At 51.2% G+C, this 20,857-nt stretch overlaps 1 protein-coding gene across 5 annotated transcripts in view; it reads left to right on the top strand.

Annotated features, from left to right (window-relative positions):
- Positions 1 to 20,857, top strand: part of LDA (limit dextrinase) — a 158,697-nt gene that overhangs the window by 82,771 nt on the left and 55,069 nt on the right. For all 5 annotated transcript variants that reach the window (XR_015186918.1, XM_086504028.1, XM_086504027.1 and 2 more), the window contains one exon: positions 817 to 955. Coding sequence is in view for 4 of the 5 variants with exons in the window: in XM_086504028.1 (XP_086360154.1) it covers positions 817 to 955 (139 nt within the window). In the remaining variant the exon portion in view is untranslated. The remainder of the gene's footprint in view (positions 1 to 816; positions 956 to 20,857) is intronic.

Genomic DNA, 20,857 nt, shown 5'->3' with positions numbered 1-20,857 from the left:
GTCTGTGATCTGTCTGTGATCTGTCTCTGAGACTGGCTAGCCTCTCCTCTCATCAAGCTCTCTCTGTGTCTGCGCAGCTTGAGCAAAAACAAACACACACAGAGAGAGAGAGAGAGAGAGAGAGAGAGAGAGAGAGAGAGAGAGAGAGAGAGAGAGAGAGAGAGAGAGAGAGGGAGAGACTCAGACTCTAGAGCAACAAAAAATTACAAGAAACCCTAAAAAAAACAGCAAGAAACGCTTGTAAAACCTTAAAAAAACAACAAAACATAGATTTGAAACCCTAAAGAACAGTAAGAAACGTTGACGAAACCCTAAAAAACAGTTTGAAAACCCTAAAAACAGCAAAAAAACAGTGACGAAACACTAAAAACAGTGAGAGACCCGAGAGAGAGAGAGAGAGAGAGAGAGAGAGAGAGAGAGAGAGAGAGAGAGAGAGAGAGAGAGAGAGAATTTCTCTTGAAAGTCTTGAGAGAACACAGTTTGAGGACGCTTTACTTGCCATGTGGGTTAACGGTGACTTTTTTGGTGTTTTGCTTGTTGGTGACTTTTGCATGATATTCCTATGAGATTCCAGTACTTTTATGTTGCTCATTATGTATTTGTATTTGCATTTTATATCGTAAGGCAAGAGATTTTTCATGATTACTCCTGATCATTGTCTTCGTTGTTGTGGTCATTTTAAATGTTAGTCAGCTAAATATAATGGCTTTGACATTATGCTTGATGATCTACTTGTGTTTACATAGTGTTTTTGCAACTGAGTGTCTTCAGGGTACAATGCGTGCTCACTACTAATTTTTTCTTTTCAATCTACAGCATGCGTGACCTCTTGTCGGATAAGTCTTTAAGAGCATCCAAAGCTGACATTCTTCTGGCAAAAGAAAATTTTCGGGTCTTTCTGAAAATCCGTTACTCTACGCCCCTATTTTGTTTGCCCACTTCACATGATATTCAGGTCTCTCTCTCTCTCTCTCTCTCTCTCTCTCTCTCTCTCTCTCTCTCGTCATCTTGTTACTCTTGTTACTCTGACTTTGTATCAGATCCACCACATCGTAACTTTCTGGTCTCATAGGTCACTTTGGCCTTTTGAAGACGTTAATATAACATTTCATTGCATCTCTCTCTCTCTCTCTCTCTCTCTCACACACACTCAAAAGCTTAGCTGACATTCTTTACTTGAGCTCCCTTCGAGTGCCAAAACTGGTGCCCATCCCAAGGGGACGTAAAAGCTGTTACAAAGGACGCTGTAGGGAATTACAAGGCCAATTGCCAAAACTATAAAAAACTTGAAAAGTAGCTATGAAAGAAACTCGCTAGGGAGGGTTAAATTCCGTGGCAATTACTTTAGGTCTGAAGAGGAGGGAGAGGTATCCAGAAAAGCCTCTGAAAGATAGGTACCTCTAGATGGCTCCGAGGAGAAAATCTACCCAGGAAGGTATGGACATAATTGAGATGCCTCAGATTGCATCAAAAGGCACTTTTAGAGACGACCCTTGCATAAAAGGGTGGATGATGGCGAGAAGAGCCTAAAGAGGATTCCCCCCCCCCGAAAAAGATCCTTCTATTAGTTAATTAAAACTGCCCATAGGGCTACAACCACCTCTGCAAGAGAGGGCCACAACAATCATGATGGGGATACTCCCCCAATGAAAAACAGCATACGTAAAATGAGGCTAAATCAAGAGATGGGAGGAGAAAAGAGCCACAGAGGTGGACGGTAGTGCCATCTGAGCACACCTTGGACCATAGTGAAGAAAGGCCTAGGACGCCAGAGTCGAAGGAAAGCCTCTCTGCGCTCTTGCATGCGGTCGGAGCTGCCCTCGAGTTGCTCGAACTGTCCTCTGAGAGTATGTATCAGCTCTAGCCAAAGATCCCGAACAATATCTCTGCTGGTGGTACAGGGCGAGCCTCAAGATGTGGAAGCAATGGGCCCGTGAGATGAACCAGAGTGTCAGGCCGCTGATGAGCGCCCAACAATCCTCTCTCTCACTACACCACTCCTGTGGAGTAAGTTCTGTGCAGGCTGGAGTGTAGGTCGACCCCCTTGCATCACTATCATTCTGCTGGTGGAGGATAGCTTAAACTGAAGGGTTGGGCCCGTGAGAGTAGACCAAGCAGCTGCTCCCATGTGTACTACTGAGCTGTGGAAAGAGCTGGCATCAGTCGGAGAACACGAAGCGACACCTGTTGTGCTAAAGGACAGTCCTAGAGGCAGTGACGCTGACTCTCCACAAGATGGGCACTAGCTGCACATGCGGCCGAGAGACCACTATGTACAAGCCTACTCCCAACTGCTGTAGCTCGGTGTGCTACCAGCCACTGGAACAAAGTGACTCGCCTTGGCTGTCTGGAGTGCCACAATCTCTCCCAAAAAGCTGCCAAGAACTTAGCTGTGAGACTCTTCTCCTGCCAATGAGGAGCTGCAGCAAGACGAGCCTCTCTGCGCTGCCTGAATGTGACGTCCCAGTCGAACAGTGTACTGAAAGAAAGGGACACCTGGATGGTTTGTTGAGGAGCAAGGGTCCCTCCAAAGCCACTCTCCAGGATCCCACTGTACTCATGCCAGTGGACAGCTCTCCCAAGCCCACAGTCTCTAGTGACCAGTCTGAAGAGCTGCTGGGTCGAGATCTATGACACAAGTCCTCCCACAGATGCCCACCACTCGGATCCTCTGAATACATCACTCTACGACCTGTGGAGCCTCTACTGCAACTCTGTGTAAACATCCCTCACCCTGTAGCTCGAAAAACATGGAGGGTACAATCTCAGAGCAAGCCCGAACTGAGATGGAAAGCTCCAGCCGTGTGAAGGCTCCCATCCATGTGGACGCAGCTAACTTGAGAGGTGTGAGCCACTCAGCCGGTACTGCATCTGAGATTTCGTGACACATGCTCTGCACCCCTTCATGCCCTGTAGTAGCTGAATGCCCTGAAGCTCCTCTGACAAGCCTGAAAACTGTAACGAGTCACCGGAAGAGCTTGCTGGACCCTTTGCCATGGAACCCCAGGAAACATGAGGCCGACTACCAACCAAGTGGCCACTGTAACAGACTTGGACACTCCAAGTCAAGAATCAACCGCGACAGCACCAAATAACCACTTCAAAACAATTCACAGATCACAATAGATTTGCACTGGCCCGGCGGAGTTCCGTGCCCAGAGATATTGGCCCCAAAGACTGGCGCCCCTTTCGGTATTTCTTTTTATATTAATCAGTTCAAAGTACAAGAGAGTGGGTCGGGATTCACTCTCAGACTCTGCGTCCAGATGCTCTGAGAAGTGAGGCCCTCACCACTAATTTAAAGGTTACAAGGGATGCCCAAAAGCAGAGCCCCAAAAGCTTCAAATCAAAAGCAACTGCTCTCTCTCTCTCATAGAGAGTCAAAACTTGAAAGCAAAAGCATTCTCTCTCTCTTTCTCATTGCATAGAGAAAAAGCAAGATTTGCATCGCTCATCATTCTTTAAAAAATAAAAATAAAATTATTATTATTATTATTTTTTAAAGCCTCCGTGATTTTCGGAAATTAGGCATTCAACATTCATTCGGATCTTAGACCATGATTTATCGGCAATGTAGCTAGCAATCACATCTAGGTCCAATCGGGACCTCATCGATGTCCGATTGACTAACCCCTATTGCAACCATGTCTCTTCGAGATCAACCATGTCTATTGCAGTGGCCCGACGGAGTTCCGTGCCTAGAGATATTGGCCCCAGAGACTGGCGCGCCTTTTAGTATATCTTTTTATATTAATCAGTTCAAAGTACAAAAGAGTGGGTCGGGATTCACTCTCAGACTCTGCGTCCAGATGCTCTGAATTGCGTCCTCCTACGAAAGCGATGTCAAATTGCTGTATAAAAGACAAAGCCTTCGAAGCATCTGAGTATCCTGAAAAAGTATCAAACTTGATCGAGTGGCCACCTTCCTTAAACTCTCGGACTTTCTTGCTTTTATCTTTGAGAAAGTCATACTGGTTAGCTTTGTAAAAATTCTTCTTGTTCGCATAAAAGTTTTCGTCATCAGAATCTGAGCTGTCTGTAGACGAGTCCTCAATAGAACTGTCAGTCTTTGAGCGAGATGTAGCCTTCTTTGCCTTTTTCTTGCCCTTTCCGAAGCTTTGTTTCTTGCTTCGCTTTTTACCTTTTCTGTCTTCTTCGCTCGAATCTGAAGAGCTAGAAGAACTGTCAGATGAAGAAGAAGAAGAACTAGGTACTCGTTCAAATCGAACACGCTTCTTCCGTTTCTTTGCCTTGTCAAAAGAAGACTGACTACCCAAATATCCCGGGAAGTCAGTGCTTTTCTTCTGCTTTTTGCCTTGCTTTTTGGCTTTCTTTTGCGCGTCAAAAAGCTGAGCAATCCGTGCATCAACCACCTCTTGTAATTCCTTCTCTGAATACTGTTTGTGATCAGAAGGTTTCTTGAGAACGGGTTTCAGGGGTGGTGTAGTGGTTTTCTGCCACACTGCGTATGCATCAACCACCTTTTCTAATTCCTTCTCTGAATATTTCTTGTGAGTAGAAGGTTTCTTGAGAGTGGGTGTAGTGATTTTCTGCCACTGCTCATGCACTTCTTGAAAAGAAGTCTCGCTAATATATTTTGCAATTTTTGGGTCCTTTGCAAAATTGAGCATCATCTTCGTTGCATCACCGATCAACTGGCGACGCTCCATCTCTCGCCACTCCGCCTGAGTAGGCCGAGGCGGGCCATACTCTCTGCCGGAATCTTCGTTGTGATCCCTGCCCACATCTCCAGATGCAGAGGGAGTCGACTGATCCTTGCGTGAAGCCATAGGTGCCGTGGAAAAAAAATTGGGGATCGGATTTCTCGTAGAAGAGAAATCGGCCGTGCTCTGATACCACTGTAACAGACTTGGACACTCCAAGTCAAGAATCAACCGCGACAGCACCAAATAACACTTCAAAACAATTCACAGATCACAATAGATTTGCACTTGCCCGGCGGAGTTCCGTGCCTAGAGATATTGGCCCCAGAGACTGGCGCTCCTTTCGGTATTTCTTTTTATATTAATCAGTTCAAAGTACAAGAGAGTGGGTCGGGATTCACTCTCAGATTGTGCGTCCAGATGCTCTGAGAAGTGAGACCCTCACCACTAATATAAAGGTTATAAGGGATGCCCAAAAGCAGAGCCCCAAAAGCTTCAAATCAAAAGCAACTGCTCTCTCTCTCTCTCTCACAGAGAGTCAAAACTTGAAAGCAAAAGCATTCTCTCTCTCTTTTTCATTGCATAGAGAAAAAGCAAGATTTGCGTCACTCATCATTCTTTTAAAAAAAAATAAAATATTATTATTATTATTTTTTTAAAGCCTCCGCGATTTTCGGAAATTAGGGTTTGCAAGAATTTTAGGGTTTTTGGTAGAAATTAGGGTTTTTGCTGTTCGTAGCCACGTCATCACTTTGTGACAGCCTCTCTTCGTGCTAACCATGGGGTTCCAAACAAGGGGCTGTCCTAGACGCTCCTTCGTGCATGTAGGTTAACGCTGCTCTAGGCCTCTGTGCAGATGGTCCCAAGATTGGAGCAGACTCACAGCAAAACGGTCCTCCAATCTCCTGCTCAAACCAACTCTTCGCATCTCAGTGAAAATCCATCTAGTCGATGGTCGCCAGGGGCCTCCAGCCTGAGGCACCCTAGTACTAAGCCGCTGAAGCAAGAACTCCTTCCAGGGCTCCTCACCTCGAAGAAGTCCTCTGATAATAAACTTCCCAAGAAGGGCTCTGATCTGTTGTGCTGGGTCTATGATCCCCAAACCTCCCTGAAGAGTGATGACTTGCCGTGCCACTTTGGTCCGGACTATCTTAGCGTCACACCCTGACCAAAGGAAGTTCCTGATCAGCCTTTCTACCTGGCTGATACAAGAACTTGAGAAGATCCAACAAGAAGTGATGTACCACATAGTAGCCAACAACACCTGGTTGGCCACTACAACTCTGCCTGCCAGAGAAAGTCGTGCGGAGCTCCAATGTAACTACTTGCTCCTGATAGACAGGAGAAGGGGAGCAATCTGCGAGCAATCTGTTGACAAGTCCAAACCAACCTGATAGCCCAAGTACCGAACTGCAGTCCCTGGGGGAATCCACGTGAACCCCTCACCTGGCATCCAATCAGGCGTAGGAGCACCGAGAAGGCCAGATGCACAACAGAAAGTCTCAAGAGCCTGCTCACACCTGTGAAAGTTGGCCTCCTTGCCATCCAAGTACAAGGCTGAGTCGTCTGTAAACTCAGCGTCCAGTAGCTCATCTCCCCGAATAGGAAGCGCTAAGCCACATAAATCAACATGCTGTGAAACCAAAAACTTGCTCATTGCCTCAGCATAGAGCAGAAAGAGGAAGGGGGCAAGAGGGTAGCCTTGTTTGATCGAAGGTGTGAGCATGAAACGATCACCTCTACCTCCTGAGAGAAGTACCTGACTATGTGCCCGTCTGTATAAAGCTGACACCCCTCTGATCCAAGCATCTGTGAAGCCCATCCTGCATAGAGCGTCCTCTAAACAGTTCCAGTCAACTCTGTCGTAGGCCTTCTCAAAATCGAGAAGAAGAATCACCAGATTCCTCACCAAGAAGCCGTGCGAGGGCAGAAGCCTCCCAAAAAGTAAAGATGTTGTCAAGGATACTACACTCCTTGACAAAACTTGTTTGAGTCCCATGTATAATGCTCTCTAGAAGTGGCTGAATCCTCAAACTCAGAGCCTTGGCAAGAATTTTGTAGGCTGAGTTGAGGATGGTGATGGGGCAGCACTGTCGAATCTCATCCAAGGAGCCACCCTCCTTGGAAATGAGGTAGATCAGGCCCTCACTCATGCTGTCAAGCATCTCTCCTGTGTGAAGGATGTAAAAGCACTGCAAAGATCTAAGCCAAGCAAGTCCCAGTGCTCCAAGAAAAAGCTCGGAGTTAAGCCATCCTCACCTGGATAGCTACCACGGGGGAGTGCTCTCAGGGCCGTGCGTGGCTCCTCTAGCTGAAGAGGCAGCTCAAGCCTCTGCGCATGTCCTCAGTCACAAGACAAGGCATTTGTGCCCACACCTGCGCTCTGCATGCATCGTGACGCTCTGACTCAGGCTCTGCAAACAGTAAATCACGATAGAAGTCAGTGGCAACTGCCCGCATGTCTTTTGGTTTTGAAGCAAGTGACCCGTCGGGCCTCCTCAACTGACTTACCTTGGTATGCGTATGCTGAGGTCCCGCTGCCTCAAAGAAAGCGCCCGTCACTTTGTCACCCACCTAGGTTCGTTGAGATGCCTGTGGATGTAAAGCAAACTCATGGTGCCTCTCCTGTGTGCTCACAAGCTCCTGGCGAGCCTGCTGTAACTGCTCGTCCAACCAAGGACTATCTGGATGCTGCTCCTGTATCCTTAGTAAGGAAGCAACATCTCGTCGGAGATGTTGCTCCTCCTCTCTCGCTGCAGTCAGGCGAGCTGAAGACTCCTGAAGAAAGAGTCAACTAAGCTGAGCAAGTCATGAGGCCACTTTGTCAGCAAGAGAATCCTGCATGTCTACGCTCTCTGTCCAAAGAGCCTCCACTTGCTCTCTAAGCACCGAGTCTAGCAAGACCATCTTTGGGATGCGAAGCATCGTGGTCCCACTCCTCTGTCTATCAGTCACTGTAAGGATCACTAGAGCATGGTCCGAAAAGGAAGTCCCTACGAGAGTGCCAACTGTCCCACCCAAGTCACAAAGTGGTCAGTAGTGTAGAAGCGATCTATCCGTGATAGATTCACGCCTCGTACTCTGCAGTCCGAAAGATGGAAAGCAAGACTGTCTGGGGGCCTCACAAAACTAGAATGCTGCCACACATCTGAAACCCGCAGAGTCAAATAAAACCTCTCCCAAGCTGCCAGCTCAACTCCATGCACAGTAGTATGGCTACCCTCAATCGTGTCAGAGGGTTCCTCTAACATGTTGAAGTCACCCCCTACACACCATTGCTCTGCCTCCGGTAGAGACTCAACAATCTGCGCCAAAACTCTGCACGTGCACTCGCCACATTGGGCGCATAAATGTTTAGGAAGCCCACGAGACATCCCTGAACCTGCATAGTGATCCATTGAGCCCTGCCTGGCAAAATAATCCCTCTACCCACAATGGCCTGCTGCAAAGAATCCGCAATAGTCATACATACCCCGCCCTAGATGGCATAGGTCCAAATGCAGCTGATCAAAAAATCTCAGATCGTCCACGCAGAAATTGACCACAACGTCTAATGCGGCTCTCACACAGATGGTGCTCCTTTAGCATAAGAAGGTCAATCTCTCCTTCCACAAGGCATTGCTGAAGCTCCTGACGCAGTCGGCCCCTCTAACGGTGAAACTGGGGCCCATCTAGTCCGTGTACATTCCATGAGATGATCCTCATGGAGAGCGAGAGAGAACTGATGGTGCTATCTTTGAGGCAGGCTTGGATGGGGAGTAATCCGCATCCGAACGTCCTCGAGATAGGCGTGACTGCAGAGAGTGTCTAGCCCAAGCCCAAGTAGACCGAGCCGTGTGTAAAGCTACCTCCTCTGTCAAGGAGTCCTCATGTATGTGTACATAGCATGGCGGGCTCTGCGTGTCACCAAAAAAGTGAACCACAATGTGTCTACATCTTGCTGCATCTGGAGGTGTCACAACAAACTTGGCCAATTGCCAAAGAGTCTGAAGCAAGCCTGTAACCCCTAGGTCTCCCCTGTGGTGAGAGAACTCTAGGACCTATGTCTGAAGCCACTCCAAAATCGAGTCTATAGTCCACTCAGCATGGTCCCTGTTGCATTAGGGGAAAACAGAAGCCAACCACTGAGTCCAAGGCCTCTATCCTCCTAGCTGCAAGGAAAAGTATATGAACTTTGAAGCAGGCAGCCTCAAGGTCTGGTGAGGGGTCGCCGAAAAAAGTGTAAAGTCGTAGGAAAAGAAATCCCAACGGCGACGAATGTCAAAGCTCGTCAGACCTCGAGGAACTGCTGCAAAGGGAGACGTCTGTACCTGAAGAGGGGGTTGCAAGAAAGGCTGTGCCTCTCTTGCCAAGCATCTCGTGGCAAAGGCACTGCCAAGAGATCTCCTAGCAGCCAAGGAAGGTTGTGCCCCCTGGGATGGCTGCGGGACTAGAGCGGGAGGAGGAGGGGGAGCCAGAGGAGAGAGAGGGTGAGGGGGATCGGCAAAGGTGGGAAGGCGAGATGGAGAGGCAGAGGGAGGACGAGGAGGGGCAAGGCGGAAGAGGGGGGGAACTTCGGGAGACGGAGGGGGGGCTGTCGAAGGTGAGGCTGAGGTGGAGGCTGGAGATGGACCTCGTCCTACTATAGAGGATCGAAACGGTTCCCCGTGGGAACCCACTACTGTTGGGCACGAGCCTCAAGACCACTCTGAGTGCCATGCTGGCGCGGTGGCCTTTGCCAATGTCGGCCACGAATCGGGGCGGGCAGCGCAGGTTGTGGATAGGCGTAGATGGTGAGGCTGGCGTGCAGCGCAAGGGGAAGGCTGGAGCAGGGACCTCGTCCTACTGTAGAGGATCGAAGCAGTTCCCCGTGGGAACCCACTGCTGCTGTGCAGGAGCCTGAGTGCCAGGCTGGCGCGGTGGCCCCTGCCGACGTCGGCCAGGAACCGGGGTAGGTAGGAAACGGGCTGTGGACACGCGCAGATGGCGAGGCTGGCGGGCAGCGCAAGGGGAAGGCGGGGGGTAGCGCGTGTAACAGACTTGGACACTCCAAGTCAAGAATCAACCGCGACAACACCAAATAACCACTTCAAAACAATTCACAGATCACAATAGATTTGCACTGGCCCGGCGGAGTTCCGTGCCTAGAGATATTGGCCCCAAAGACTGGCGCCCCTTTCGGTATTTCTTTTTGTATTAATCAATCATCAAAGTACAAGAGAGCGGTTAGGGTTTCACTCTCAGACTCTGCGTCCAGATGCTCTCAGAAGGGAGGCCCTCACCACTAATTTAAAGGTTACAAGGGATGCCCAAAAGCAGAGCCCCAAAAGCTTTTAAAATCAAAAGCATCAGTTCTCCCTCTCTCTTAGAGAGTCTTTTCCCTTTTTTTTATAAAAAAAAGCAAAAGCAAAATTCGCGTCGCTCATCATTTTCCAAAAAAATAAATAAATATTTTTTTAATAATCCGCCTCCGTGATTTCCGGAATTTAGGGTTTTTGGCAAAAATTAGGGTTTGCAGGAATTTTAGGGTTTCTAGCAGAAATTAGGGTTTCTGCTGTCCGCCACGTCATCACTTTGTGACAGCGCGCACGCAGCAGGGGGTGCTAGTAGCGCTGGGGGGGGGGGGGGGGGGGGGGGGGAAGGGCGACAAGTGCAGGTGAGGGGGAGCGTGCAGCAGCAGCAACGAGCGTTCAATTCTCCCTCTTGAGCCTAAAGAGGATTATCAACACTATTGCCACGGAAGTAGCTGTCACAAACTGCTGACTTGTCAAGCCACCGGTGAAGAGGCCTAAACCCTAAAAAGAAGCAACAAAAAAAGTCCAACAACTTTTGGGACCCTGTCCGATGGGGCCCAGAGGACATAAAGGCATTTAAAAAAAAAAGCAAGACCAACACACACACACATACACACATATGGTAACTTGCGTAGAGGTTGATGACGTGGCAAACTGTACGGATCTTTGCAATCGGCGTTGGATTGCTGACTTGGCAAAGTGTACGGATTTGGCACGTCACTGCCAGTGAGTACGTGGCAGCCTGTACGGATTTCCGTGATTTACGTTGGGCAGTTTTTCAGCGCCAGCTTTTGGGCGAGTTGCTTTTGAGTTTCAAGCTTTTCATGTAAACTGCTTTTCAAGGCGAATGGCTTTTAAATAAGTATAGAGGGCCTAGTCTCCAGCACGCTTTAGTGAGAAGGTGTAGAGCACAAGTACCGGCATTGTATTGAGTTCAAGTGGCGTTCAGTGATTATTGAAGTGCTAAAAGTCTGTTCAGTCTGTTCTTTTCTTTTAGTCCGTGGTGCCTGTCTTGTGACAGTGGTATCAGAGCATCAGGCGTGTGCTTTTCTGAAAGTATACTGTTCCTACAAAAGAGCAGAGAGATCAAACCGGCGCTTGCAAAGTCTTTTGGAGTCTTATTTGAAGTATCTTCGGGTCCCGACCCCGCAAAGTCTTTTGAAATCTTATTTGAAGTATCTTCTCCCACCCTTAATCGCGCATCCTGCGTGCTGCTATCTTCACTGCTCTGTCTTACAAGGCATAAGCCACAAAGAACCCAAGACATGGAGTACTCTCTGATGCTCCAGGTGGTACATCCTCCTGCGGCACCAAAAAGTACGAGAGCTTCTACCGGCAAACTTCTTAGCCATTTGTTCGGATCCGGGGAGTCTTGAGGAATATGGTGTTTCCATCTTACCCTGATCTAGTGCAACTGCCTTTGCCACCGCCATTGCCCCCACCTCTCCCACCACCACCGCCACCAGCTATGATGGTTGGAGCCATTATGGATACCCTTATTATCCGTACCCGAGATACGTGCCTAACCAATTCAAAGATTTCAAGGAAGGCGGGACGACAGTCAAATTTTTCACTTTTTCCAAGATGAAAGATCGCAAGAAAGCAGTGTAGTCCCTATAGCAATTCGACAATATCTATGCTTTTGGGGAACTATACAGAAGAATCCAAGATTTATTAAAGGTAATGCTATGCAATGGTGGTGTTCAATTGCGACACAACCGCATGCTCCAAGGACCTGGCAAGCTTTCAAGACAATCTTTGCACGAAGTTACATGACTTGTATGTTTGAAGTCTGGATTTTGGTAGTGGGGCAACTTGAAAATGGTTGCCACCGAAACCATGGACGACTATAACCAAAGGTTTCTCGACGTGTACCTTCCGGTGTTCGCTTTAGATTCGTTCCCTCGGAGGCCCAATGCAAGCGATACACCATTGGACTACCATCACCATTGCTGGAATATTGTCTCTTCAAGCAAGTCTCCACCATGCAAGAGCTTATTGACCATGCTGTGGTCGGCAAAAAATTAATGAAGGGAAAGTTGGAGTTGACCACAAAGAACATCCGGACACTAACCACAACTCTCGGCAACAACGAACAAATTCTTGGGAGTCTCATGACACCCAACCTCAAAGGCCTCGTTTGACACGTCGTCAATGAGAAACCCTTTTACATGAAGGGCGATATTTTGGATGTTTTTAAATCTGACATACATTTACTAAATGTCTAGAGCGAGCCTCGACGTCTACAGAGCAACCTTCTGCTCCCACAACAGAACGATCCTCAGGGCCACCGCCAGTCAAGAGAGCTAGACCCGCTATTGGACTAGTCCCTGATATCTATGGTATACGCCTTGGAAGTACAAATGAATTGTGTCAAGCATATGGCAAAGTGAACGACTTCAAAGCCCTTATTTTCTTTGATCCCGGAGCTACAGAGAACTTCATCCATGTAGAATTGTTGAAGCAGCTACACTTTGATTATGATCCAGAGGGTGGAGAAATTAAAGCTAAGCTATCCAAGTGGAAAACTTAGAATGTGCTACCGCTCATTAGTGCTCTTCCTCAAGATTATCATGGAAAATCTGATTTCCACATCATGAAGTTGTGCAATCTCGACATTCTCTTGGGCATGCCATGGCACGACAAGAATGATGCGACTCTTCGGGTTCGGAACTGAACCATCACTACGACAGAGAAGGGCAAGCTGGTCATCTTCAACGTTCGGTTGTCCAAAAAATTCCCCGAATGAACTCTCTAGTTGTTTTATAGTTGGAAACTTTTGAACATTGTTTTTTTTTTTCCGAGAAAAAGATCCTTCTATTAGTTAATGAAAGCTGCCCATAGGGCTACATCCACCTCTGCAAGAGAGGGCTACAACAAACATGATGGGGAGACTCTCCCAATGAAAAAACAGCATATATACAATGGGGCTAAATCAAGAGATGGGAGGAGGGAAAAGCCACACAGGTGGACAGTAGTGCCATCTGAGCACCCCCTGGACCATGGAGTAAAACGGCCCAGGGCGCCAGAGACGAAGGAAAGCCTCGCGGCGCTCTCGCATGCGGTCGGAGCTGCCCTGTAGTCCCTCAAGCTGTCCTCTGAGAGTATGGATCAGCTCTAGCCAAAAGTCACGAACAGTCTCTGCTGGTGGTACAAGGCGAGCCTCAAAGATGCGGAAACAACGGGCCCGCCAGATGAACCAGAGAGCTAGGCCGCTGATGAGCTCCCAACACTCCGCTCTCTCACTGCTCCACTCTTGTGGAGTAAGGTCTGCAGCAGGCTGGAGTGTAGGTCGACCCCCCTGTATCACTATCATCCTGCTAGTGGAAGATAGCTCAAACTGAAGTGCCGGGCCCGTGAGGGTGGACCAAGCCGCCGCCCCCCAAGTGTACTGTCGAGCCGTGGAGAGGGCAGGCATCAGCCGAAGAACTCGTAGCCACACCTGCTGGGCCGAGGGACAGTCCCAAAGACAGTGTCGCTGACTCTCCACCAACTGGTCACAGGCTGTGCATGCGGCCGAGAGACCACTATGTACAAGCCAGCTCCCTACTGCTGTGGCTCTGTGTGCAACCAACCACTGGAACAAGGTGACGCGCCTCGGCTGTCTGGAGTCCCACAGCCTCTGCCAAAAAGCTGCCAAGAACTCAACTGTGAGACCCTCCTCCTGCCAATGACGTGCTGCAGCGGGGCGGGCCTCTCTCTGTGCTGCAAGTATATGACGTCCAAGCCGAACAGTGTACTGAAAGAAAGGGACTCCTGGGCGGTCTGCAGAAGAGAATGGGTCCCTCCATAGCCACTCACCAGGATCCCACTATACTCGTGCCAGTGCACAGCACTCCCAAGCCCATAGCCTCCAGTGTCCTGTCTCAAGAGCTGCTGGGTCAGGGTCTATGACGCAAGTCCTCCCACAGATGCCCACAACTCGGATCCTCTGGAAACAACACTCTGCTATCTGCGGGGCCTCTACTGCAACTCTCTGTAATCGTCTCCCACCCTGAAGCTCGAAGAACAGGGCTGGGACAGTCTCTGAGCAAGCCCTGACTGAAATGAGAACCTCCAGTCGTGTGAAGGCTCCCATCCACCGGGGTGCTACTGGCTCGAGAGGCGTGAGCCAATCAGCTGGAACTGACTCTGAGATGTCCTGACACATGCTCTGAACCCCTCTCATGCCCTGTAGCTGGACAACCTGCACCTCCTCTGACAAACCTGTGAACTCTAGCCAGTCACCTAGAGAGCGCGCTGGACCTGCTGCCATGGGACCCCAATACACATGGGGCCTACTCCCAACCAAGTGGCCTCTCTGAGTGCTAACCATGGGGTTCCAGACGAGGGGCTGCTGTAGGCGCTCCTCCGTGCACGTCGGCTGCCGCTGCTCTAGGCCACGCCGCAATAGCTCCCAAGACCGAAGCAAACTCACAGCGAATCGGTCCTCCAGTCTCCTGCTCAAACCAACTCGGCGCAACTCTGTAAAGATCCATCTGGTCGAAGGTTGCCAAGGGCCTCCTGCCTGAGGCACCCTGGCACGAAGCCTCTGCAACAAGAACTCCTTCCAGGGCTCCTCGCCTGGAAGAAGTCCTCTGACGACAAACTTCCCAAGAAGGGCTCTGCTCTGCTGTGCTGGATCAATGATCCCAAGCCCTCCCTGAGAACAAGGAAGTGTGATGACCGACCAAGCCACCTTGGCTCGGGCAATCTGAGTGTCGCGACCAGACCAAAGGAAGTTCTTGATCAGCCTCTCTACCTGGCTGATGCAAGAACTCGAGAAGATCCAGCAAGAAGTGATGTACCACATAGCCGCCAACAACACCTGGTTGGCAACTACTACTCTACCAGCCAGTGAAAGTCGTGCTGAGCTCCAATGTAACAGCTTTCTCCTGATGGACAGGAGAAGAGGAGCAATCTGCTGCTCGGGGGACAAATCCAAACCAACCTGACAACCCAAGTACCGAACTGCAGTCCCTGGAGGAATCCACCTGAAACCCTCTCCTGGCATCCAATCTGTCACAGGAGCACTACCAACTGAGAAAGCCACTGTCTTTCTCCAGTTGATCAGTGCGCCCGATGCACAGCAGAAGGTCTCCAAAGCCTGCCCACATCGCTGTAAATTGGCCTCCTGGCCCTCTAAGTACAAGGCTGAGTCGTCGGCAAACTCAGCGTCCAGAAGCTCATCTCCCCGTATAGGGAGTGCTAAGCCCCTCAAACCAACCTGCTGTGACACCAAAAATCTGCTCATCGCCTCCGCATAGAACAGAAAGAGAAAGGGGGCAAGAGGACAACCCTGTCTGACCGATCGTGTGAGCATGAAGGGCTCACCTCTACCTCCTGCCAAAAGCACCTGACTGTGGGCCTGTCTGTACAAAGCTGACACCCCTCTGATCCAAGCCTCTGAGAAGCCCATCCTGTGTAGCGTGCCCTCTAGAAAGTCCGAGTCAACTCTGTCGTATGCCTTCTCAAAATCGAGAAGAAGAATCACAAGGTCCTCCCCACGGAGCCGTGCAAGGGCAGAAGCCTCCCAAAAAGTGAAGATGTTGTCAAGGATATTGCGTTCCTTGACAAAGCCTGTCTGAGTCCCATGTATAAGGCTCCCCAAAAGTGGCTGAATCCTCAAACTCAGAGCCTTGGCAAGAATTTTGTAGGCTGAGTTGAGAATGGTGATGGGACGCCACTGTCGAATCTCATCCAAGGAGCCACCCTCCTTTGGAATGAGGTAAAGCAGGCCCTCACTCATGCTATCCGGCATCACTCCTGTGTGCAGAATGTACTGAAAGGCACTACAAAGATCTAGGCCAAGCAGGTCCCAGTACTCCAAGAAGAAGCTGAAAGTCAGCCCATCCTCACCTGGACAGCTACCACGAGGGAGGGCCCTAAGAGCCGTGTGCAGCTCCTCAAGCTGAAGAGGTAACTCAAGCCTCTGCCGCATCTCCTCAGTCACAAGACAAGGCATCTGTGCCCAAACCTGCTCCCTGCATGCATCCTGTCTCTCTGACTCGGGCTCAGCCGACAGTAGCTCACGGTAAAAGTCAGTAGCAACTGCACGCATATCCTCTGGCTCGCAAACAACTGACCCATCGGGTCTCCTCAACTGATTGACCTTGGCATGCGATGACTCGGGCTCAGCCGACAGTAGCTCACGGTAAAAGTCAGTAGCAACTGCACGCATATCCTCTGGCTCGCAAACAACTGACCCATCGGGTCTCCTCAACTGATTGACCTTGGCATGCGAGTGCCGAGGTCCCACTGTCTCAAAAAAAACACCTGTCACTCTGTCACCCACCTGAGTCCACTGAGGTGCCTGTCGGTGGAAGGCAAACTCATGGCGCCTCTCCTCTGTGCAAGCAAGCTCCTGTCGAGCCTGCTGTAGCTGCTCCTCCAACCATGGACTGTCTGGATGCTGCTCCTGCATCCTCTGTAGTGAAGCAATGCCTCGTCTGAGACGCTGCTCCTCCTCTCTCGCTGCAGCTCGTCGAGCCAAAGACTCCTGGAGAAAGAAGTGGCTGAGCTGAGCTAGGCCTGAGGCCACTCTGCAGGTGGAGCCTGGCTGTCCATGCCCTCTGTGCATAGAGCCTCGACCCTCTCTTTGAGTGTTGAGTCCAACAAAACCCGCTCTGGGATACGAAGCATCGTGCTCCCACTCCTCTGCCTGTCTGCCATTGTGAGGATCACTGGTGCATGGTCCGAGAAGGATGTCCCTGCCAGGATGCCCACTGATCCCCCCAAGTGACTGAAGTGGTCACTAGTGTAGAAGCGATCTATGTGCGATAGATTCACTCCTCCCACTCTGCGGTCCGATCTAGAGAAGGCAAGACTCTCTGGAGGCCTCACAAAGCCAGAATGCTGCCATGTATTCGAGACCCTCAACGTCATACAAAACCTCTCCCAAGCTGCTAACTCGACTCCATGTAAAGTAGCATGGCTGCCTCCGATTCTGTCAGAAGGGTCCTCCAACATGTTGAAGTCCCCTCCTACACACCACTGGTCAACCTGTGGCAAAGACTCAACAATCTGTGACCAAAACTCTGCACGAGCACTCGCCACATTGGGCGCATAGATGTTCAGGAAACCCACAAGGCTACCCTGAACCTGCATAGTAATCCACTGAGCCCTGCCTGGTACAATAATCCCTCTGCCCACAATGGCCTGCTGTAATGAGTCCGCAATAGTCATACATACCCCACCCTGGATGCCTCCAGGTCCAAAAGTAGCTGACCAAAAGGTATCATAGCGTCCACGCAAAATCTGACCACATCGCCGAATGCGGCTCTCAGACAAATGGTGCTCCTGAAGCATAAGGAGATCAATCTCTCCTCCCACAAGGCATCACTGAAGCTCCTGACGCAATCGGCCCTGCTGTCGCTGAAACTGGGGCCCACCGAGTCCCTACACATCCACGAGACGATCCTCATGGGGAGCGAGAGAGAACAGATGCTGCCGCAGCAGCAGGAGGAGCTATCTTCGAAGCAGGCTTGGATGGGGAGTAATCCGCATCCGAGCGTCCTCTAGATAGGCGAGACTGCAGTGAGTGCCTGGTCCAAGCCCAAGTAGAGCGAGCCGTGCGTAAAGCAACCTCCTCTGTCCAGGAGTCCTCATGAATGAATACATAGCAAGGCAAACACTGCGTATCAGCAAAAAAGTACACCACAATGTGTCTACATCCTGCTGAATCTGGGGGTGTCACCGCAAACTTGGCCAGTGGCCACAAAGTCTGCAGCAAATCTGTACTGCCAAGTTCTCCCATGTGGTGAGAGAACTCGAGAACTTGTGTATGCAACCATCCCACCACTGAGTCGAGGGACCACTCTGTCTCAGTCTTGCCACAGAGGGGGAAGGAGAAGCCAACTGCTGAGTCCAAGGCCTCTGTCCCCCTAGCGGCGAGGAACAAAGCGTGGACTTTGAAGCAGGCTGCCTCGTGGTCTGCTGCAGAATCGCCAAGAAAACGAGTAAACCCGTAATCGAAGAAATCCCAGCGGCGTCGGAGGTCAAAGCTCGTCAAACCACGAGGGATAGCTGCAAGAGGAGATGTCTGAATCTGCAGTGGGGGCCGCATGAAGGGCTGACCCTCTCTCGCTAGGCGACTCGTGGCGAAGGCGCTGCCAAGAGATCCTCTGGCCGCCGGCAAGGGTCCAGTCTCCTGAGCCGACTGTGGTATTGAAGCAGGAGGAGGGGGAGAAGGGGCTGGGGGGGGGGGGGGGGGGGGGGGGGGGGGGAGAGGAGAAGCGGGGTGGGGCGGCAGAGACATGGGGGGGGCGAGGTGGGGAGTGAGCGGTAGCAAAGGGCGGGGGAGGGCATGAGGAGGAGGAGGGGAGATCGGAAGGCGGAGCGGCTGGCGAGGGTGAAGCGGAGGTGGAGGCTGGCGTAGGGGGCTCCTCCTGCTCAAGAGGACCAAAGCGGTTCCCCGTGGGAACCCATTGCTGCTGAGTAGGCACCTGGGGGCCACTCTGAGTGCCAGGCTATCGCTGTGGCCCCTGGCGTCGACGGCCACGGGCCTGCTGCCACCCCTCCTCCGCTGGAGCCCCAGGCTCGGAGGGTGGCGCTGAATCTGTGCTCTGTCGCTGGCTGTGGCTGCGGCCCAGCCTTGGCAGGCTGGGGCTGAGGCTGGGGTACGGGTCGTGGTCTCCTCCGTGGACAGGCCTTCGCTAGGTGGCCCATCTGTCTGCAAATGAAACACTGGTTCGGGAGACCCGAGTACTCCACACTCTGTCTAAACCAACCCCCACTCACCCGAGGCAGAAGGATGACCTTCGGGAGCGTGTGGGTATCTCTGACCAAAACCATGGGACTCAGACAGGTTTTGTCAAGGAACGCAGTATCCTTGACAACATCTTCACCTTTTGGGAGGCTTCTGCCCTGGCACGACTCCGTGGGGAGGACCTTGTGATTCTTCTTCTCGATTTTGAGAAGGCATACGACAGAGTTGACTGGGACTTTCTAGAGGGCACGCTACGCAGGATGGGCTTCTCAGATGCTTGGATCAGAGGGGTGTCAGCTTTGTACAGACAGGCTCAGAGTCAGGTGCTTTTGGCTGGAGGTAGAGGAGAGCGCTTTATGCTCACACGATCGGTCAGACAGGGTTGTCCTCTTGCCCCCTTTCTCTTTCTGTTCTATGCGGAGGCGATGAGCAGATTTTTGGTGTCACAGCAGATTGGTTTGAGGGGCTTAGCACTCCCGATACGGGGAGATGAGCTTCTGGACGCTGAGTTTGCCGACGACTCAGCCTTGTACTTAGAGGGCCAGGAGGCCAATTTACACAGGTGTGGGCAGGCTCTTGAGACCTTCTGCTGTGCATCGGGCGCATTGATCAACTGGAGAAAGACAGTGGCTTTCTCGGTTGGTAGTGCTCCTCTGCCAGATTGTATGCTAGGAGAGGGTTTTAGGTGGATTCCTCCAGGGACTGCAGTTCGGTACTTGGGTTGTCAGGTTGGTTTGGACTTGTCCCCCGAGTAGCAGATTTCTCCTCTTCTCCTGTCCATCAGGAGAAAGCTGTTACATTGGAGCTCAGCACGACTTTCGCTGGCTGGTAGAGTAGTAGTTGCCAACCAGGTGTTGTTGGCGACTATGTGGTACATCACTTCTTGCTGGATCTTCTCGAGTTCTTGTATCAGCCAGGTAGAGAGGCTGATCAGGAACTTCCTTTGGTCAGGTCGCGACACTCAAGATTGCCCGAGCCAAGGTGGCTTGGTCGGTCATCACACTTCCTTGTTCTCAGGGAGGGCTTGGGATCATTGATCCAGCAAGGCAGAGGAGAGCCCTTCTTGGGAAGTTCGTCGTCAGAGGACTTCTTCCAGGCGAGGAGCCTTGGAAGGAGTTCTTGCTTGCAGAGGCTTCGTGCCAGGGTGCCTCAGTCAAGAGGCCCTTGGCAACCTTCGACCAGATGGATCTTTACAGAGCTGCGCCGAGTTGGTTTGAGCAGGAGACTGGAGGAACTATTTGCTGTGAGTTTGCTTCGATCTTGGGAGCTCTTACGGCGTGGCCTAGAGCAGAGACAGCCGACGTGCACGGAGGAGCGCCTACGGCAGCCCCTCGTCTGGAACCCCATGGTTAGCACTCAGAGAGGCCACTTGGTTGGGAGTTGGCCTCATGTTTCTTGGGGTCCCATGGCAGCTGGTCCAGCGTGCTCTCTAGGTGACTGGCTAGAGTTCACAGGTTTGTCAGAGGAGGTGCAGGCTGTCCACCTTTAAGGCATGAGAGGGGTGCAGAGCATGTGTCAGGACATCTCTGAGTCAGTTCCAGCTGAGTGGCTCACGCCTCTCGAGGCAGTAGCACCCCGGTGGATGGGAGCCTTCACACGACTGGAGGTTCTCATTTCAGTCAGGGCTTGCTCAGAGATTGTCCCAGCCCTGTTCTTCGAGCCTCAGGGTGGGGACGATTACATCGAGTTGCAGTAGAGGCCCCGTAGGTAGCAGAGTGCTGTTTCCAGAGGATCCGAGTTGTGGGCATCTGTGGGAGGACTTGCGTCATAGACCCTGACCCAGCAGCTCTTGAGACAGGACACTGGAGGCTTTGGGCTTGGGAGTGTTGTCCACTTGCACGAGTACAGTGGGATCCTGGTGAGTGGCTAGGGAGGGACCCCTTCTCTTCTGCAGACCGCCCAGGAGTCCCCTTCTTTCAGTACACTGTTCGGCTTGGACGTCATATAGTTGCAGCACAGAGAGAGGCCCGCCCCGCTGCAGCACGTCATTGGTAGGAGGAGGGCCTCAGTCCAGTTCTTATAAGCTTTTTGGCAGAGGCTGTGGGACTCCAGACAGCCGAGGCGAGTCACCTTGTTTCAGTGGGGTTGGATGCACATAGAGCCACAGCAGTAGAGAGCTGGCTTGTGCATAGTGGTCTCTCGGCCACATGTGCAGCTTGTGACCATTTGGTGGAGAGTCAGCGTCACTGTCTTTTGGACTGTCCCTCGGCCCAGCAGGTGTGGCTACGAGTTCT

This window comes from Adiantum capillus-veneris, chromosome 28 (genome assembly GCF_014529385.1).
Source record: "Adiantum capillus-veneris isolate H3 chromosome 28, ASM1452938v2, whole genome shotgun sequence".
NCBI lineage: Eukaryota > Viridiplantae > Streptophyta > Polypodiopsida > Polypodiales > Pteridaceae > Adiantum > Adiantum capillus-veneris.
The sequence above is the reverse complement of the archived record's forward strand: the minus strand, read 5'-3'. Positions and strand labels throughout refer to the sequence as shown.